The sequence below is a fragment of the Corylus avellana genome, chromosome ca11 (genome assembly GCF_901000735.1).
Source record: "Corylus avellana chromosome ca11, CavTom2PMs-1.0".
In the NCBI taxonomy this organism is placed as follows: Eukaryota; Viridiplantae; Streptophyta; class Magnoliopsida; order Fagales; family Betulaceae; genus Corylus; species Corylus avellana.
The window spans coordinates 4,386,760-4,391,247 of NC_081551.1; the positions used below are offsets into that span (position 1 = coordinate 4,386,760).

At 36.9% G+C, this 4,488-nt stretch overlaps 1 protein-coding gene across 1 annotated transcript; it reads left to right on the forward strand.

The window, feature by feature from the left end:
* The first annotated feature begins 2,590 nt into the window (after positions 1-2,590).
* Positions 2,591-3,981, forward strand: LOC132166482 (succinate dehydrogenase [ubiquinone] iron-sulfur subunit 3, mitochondrial). Its single transcript, XM_059577300.1, has 4 exons — positions 2,591-2,893; positions 2,968-3,206; positions 3,281-3,490; positions 3,592-3,981. The coding sequence occupies exons 1-4, from the start codon at positions 2,624-2,626 to the stop codon at positions 3,776-3,778; spliced, it is 906 nt and encodes a 301-aa protein (XP_059433283.1). The 5' UTR covers positions 2,591-2,623; the 3' UTR covers positions 3,779-3,981.
* The last annotated feature ends 507 nt before the right edge of the window (positions 3,982-4,488 follow it).

The window sequence follows — 4,488 nt, forward strand, 5'->3', positions numbered from 1 at the left end:
TTTTTGACTTCATTGTTAAAAATTGCTCCCAAATGAATTGAATGCCGCTCCCTTTGCTAAAATTTTAGAATATATATACTCTCAAACTCCATATTCTCTCAAACTTACGAGGTAATTTATAATATTTTAATTGTAATGTATTTTATTTGTACAAAAAATGAGAAAAATATTCTTACAAAAATTTAGAAAGAATATTAAAAAAAATAAAAAAAATAGTGTTCTCTAAGGTAGTCATCAGACCCAAGGCCACAGCCACTATGTTTTTTTAAAAATAAAAATAGAGAGGTATATTGCAGCTTTCTGGTAGTTCAAGAAAAGAGAGACTGTTTTAATTGAAAATTTAAAAAAACATTGTAAATTGTCTAGCAGTTCGAGGGTACGTGTACTTTTTTCAGAAAAAATTTGTTTTTTCTTTTCAAAATAAAAATATTAACAAATAACTCAAATACAAAACCCTCATTTTCATTTCTATGTGGTACCAAAACACGCTTTCAAACTAAAAACACACACCAAACAAATGGAGCCCCTAATTTTTGATTATGTAATTGAATACGTCAAGAAGGGGAAGGTTTGCTTATTAATTTTCAACAAAAGTAGTCGGTGTTTATGGATGAAAAATACACAAAGATATTAAGCTTGGTATAAAGTTGCAGATTTATGATTGTGGTTGCTTGGTATGGAATAGACCACCTTGGTATATTCTGAATTGAACGTTGAATCTTCAAAGGGCTCTCTCTCTCTCTCTCTCTCTCTCTCTCTCTCTGTGCAACATTTCCTCCTTCAATTGCAGTCCACTAAAATGCAGTAACAAGACAAAACACCTCCATTCTTTCACACTTTCCACCTCAAGTTTATGTATTAGGCAGGCCCTAAAAGCCGTACACTTCGAACAGTTACATCACAACTCACCAATTTCTCTTTCCTTTTTTTTCTTTTTTTTTTTTTTTTTTTTTTTTAAATAAAAAATTATTTTAGTTATCAATTTTTTCAAACATGTCCATTTCACTTTCTATTTAAGGTATTTAATTTTATTTATTTTGTTGAAGTAGCTAGCCAAACTTGGGTAATTCTTCATTCAAATTTGCATCATTTGACTAATCGGGTGTGAATCGAATGCTACAAATACTTTGAAAAACGTTGGAGGTAGTCCAATTTTTACAACAATTTCTTTACAAATTGATGTTTCTGTTGATAATTAAGGCCATGTTTGTTTGCATCTTAATTTGTTTTCTATTTTCAAGATAAATACATGAACAAAAAACTCAAAACATTAAAGAATTTTCACCTTTATATCACACCCGAACACATTTTCAAATTAAGAAAGAAAAAAAAAAAAAACACAATAACAAACATACCCTGAGAGTTTATAGTTGACAAATCAATTACTAACTAATCAAATTATGATAAGAAAATTTGTAGTATGATTAAGTTGTAGGATTGGCCGTAACGCCACTCCTTGTAGATATGTTGTATCTTTTAATTTCTTTTATTGGGTGATAACATAGCACATGAAGGCTGCTCAGCTTTAGCTTGTTTTGCTCTTAAACCTAAACTTAATCAATGGATTTGATATGAAAGTGATATAAAGAGCGAGCATAATTTTCATGACAAGAATGTAATCACGATTAACAAGGAAAAATTGAAGGAGAAGTTGCCCCACCCCCACCTAACAGCCAAAAGTTTTAGGAGGGCCATTTTCTGGCTTTTAGGAAAAGTTTCCAATCAATTGAATCATATTGGCTAATTCTAACCAAACCCTATCTCTAACTGCTTCCATTTTTGTGTTCTTTATGGATCTCTCTCTCTCTCTGTCTCTCTACAGTTAATTTCGTGTTGATTTTCAGATAAAGTCAGATACTTGTGGCTTGGCCTTAGCCTCCTTCCTGCCCAAGAGGCCCCCATTTTCAGGCTTGGGTAAAACCCTGTTAAAGTCTACCTTACGGAGGTGGTCCATTGGTTTCCTGGTCCATAACTTCCTGTCCTTTAAACCTAAATCTGTGGTAGAATTTGACGGTTGACTAGTCTTGCATGTCTGCAGCACCTGATCCAATGCTCTGACTATCCAATAATTAGTTGACAAATGCCAGCACCACAGCTGCCGCCATGTTACTGTGTCTGCCACATTTTACCATGTTAAAAAAAGTAAAAAATTTTTCCTCTTTTCCACCGCCAACTCCTATCCACTAAGCAGTACGGTGGTGGTCCGGTGGACGACTAATAATGGCGGTGAAGATGATCATAATAAATATAAACGACCCGTATTAGAGCTAGCATGCAATACCCAAGATATTGGACGGGATCTCAATCTCATTTTTATTATTTTTGTTATGTGGCTTATTTTGACTCAATTATAATTTTCTTTGAAAACGGCCCAATTCACTTTTGTGCATTCTTTGACTCACAAATTTTGGGCCAAAAAAATCCAAGCTCATGGCCCAATTTAGAGCATGCATGTGTTTCAATTACAGGGTCACACATTTTATGTACCACTCTTAACACGTATGAGTCATGCAACTACGTGTCCCTAACCATGAGAAGCCTTAAACCGAGCAAAGAAGCTTCCATTCCAGGCTGAAGAAAACAGAGCAAAACCAAAGCATTTGCAGTACGTTTAGGGAGAGAAATGTCAAAAATCTGGCTTCGCCATGGCTACAGCAAGATAGCAAGGATACTTGGCAGAAAAGACCCAAAGAAGCAAAAATTTCCTGTATTGGAAGGTCACCCAGTGGGCCAAGAACATGCAGAAGAAGCTGCTGAGGCCCATGACACCATCCAAAGCAACATCAAGAAGCTCATAAAGGAATTCAGAATCTACAGGTGGAGCCCTGATTATCCCAACAAGAAGCCCCACCTGGAATCCTACTTTGTCGACCTCTCCAAATGCGGCCCCATGGTAAATTTTACATCTTTGATTCCCTTTCTTTATGGATTGCCAAAATGGGAGCTGAGTGTTAAAATTTTGTACAGGTTTTGGATGTGTTGCAGAAGATAAAAGCAGAGGATGATTCCAGCTTGAGCTATAGGAGGTCATGCAGGGAAGGAATATGCGGCTCCTGCGCCATGAACATTGATGGAACCAACACGGTGGCTTGCCTGAAGCCCATTGACGCCGACACTTCACGACCCACGATTATAACCCCTCTGCCTCACATGTTTGTGATCAAAGATCTGGTCGTCGACCTCACCAATTTCTACCATCAGTACAAGTAAATTTGCTCTGTTTTGCAATGTTTTTTAATTGCTTACAGTTACAGACGTGTGCTAATTTCCCATGACATAGATTGATTGAGCCGTGGCTGAAGGCCACAAAAGCTCCGGAGGACGGGCGGGAATATAGGCAATCGCCGGCGAACAGAAAGAAGCTAGATGGGTTGTATGAGTGTATACTCTGTGCTTGCTGTAGTAGTTCATGCCCTTCATACTGGTGGAACCCGGAGGAGTTCCTCGGCCCTGCAACATTGCTGCAATCTTATAGATGGATTTCTGACAGGTAAATTGTTCAAGACTTATCCTTTTATCAGTTCCAATGTGTTCAATTTCCGTCTGATTTGATCAAAAGGTGAGGGCTCTGTTTACTCGTTGGTTTTGCAGCCGGGATGACTTCGCGGATGAACGATTGCAGGCGTTGACGGAAGATGAGAAGAGATTATATAGATGCAGGACTATTCAGAATTGTACGGCTACCTGCCCCAAAAGCCTCAATCCTGCAGAGGCCATTCACAAGATGAAGACTAGGCATCTGCTTTCGCTGCCTGTGGAGGAGGTTGAGAGCCTGTAAGGCTATGAACATTCGATGAGAGCGGGAATTTTCAACAAGTTTTTTTTTTTTTTTTTGGTTTTGGTTTGTTTTTATTTGCCTTAGCATTGGTGAATAATGTTCCATCATGTTTGATAAATCATTGCCTACATGAGGTTTCAAGAAATTCAAGATACCATGAATGCTGGATGATCTTCATTGATGGAACTATATAGTTACAGAATTGGAGTTGAATTACAGTAGCAACTAAACAATCGAAAGAATTCATATCAATGTTACAGTGATGTTATCTTGAAACTCTGTTTCTCTATTGGAATTCAAATGACTGCCTTCTTTGTTATCTTGAACTCCATCCTTGTCGGCTACCATATTAGCAATACTTGCTGCTGCGATGCCTGCAGAATCATCTGCAGAATTTGTGTCAACATTAGTTACTTTAACAAACATCACCATATTGAGCACTTGTTGATGTTGGTGTCGGCGTGGTTTAAGATGGGGGTGTTAATGCGGTTTATAAAACCGCTAACCGCACTAATCGCTAATTGCCTTTAAAAGCGGTTAGTAAAAACTGTTAGCGGGATTTTGAAAACCGCTAACCCTTTTTTTAATTTTATATATATATATATATATATATAATATTATATTTTTATTATGTGTATTGAGTATGTTTATGTTTGTGTTACTTGTTTAGGATATCGACTCTAAGGTTTTTTAACAATTGGGTTTTCTTT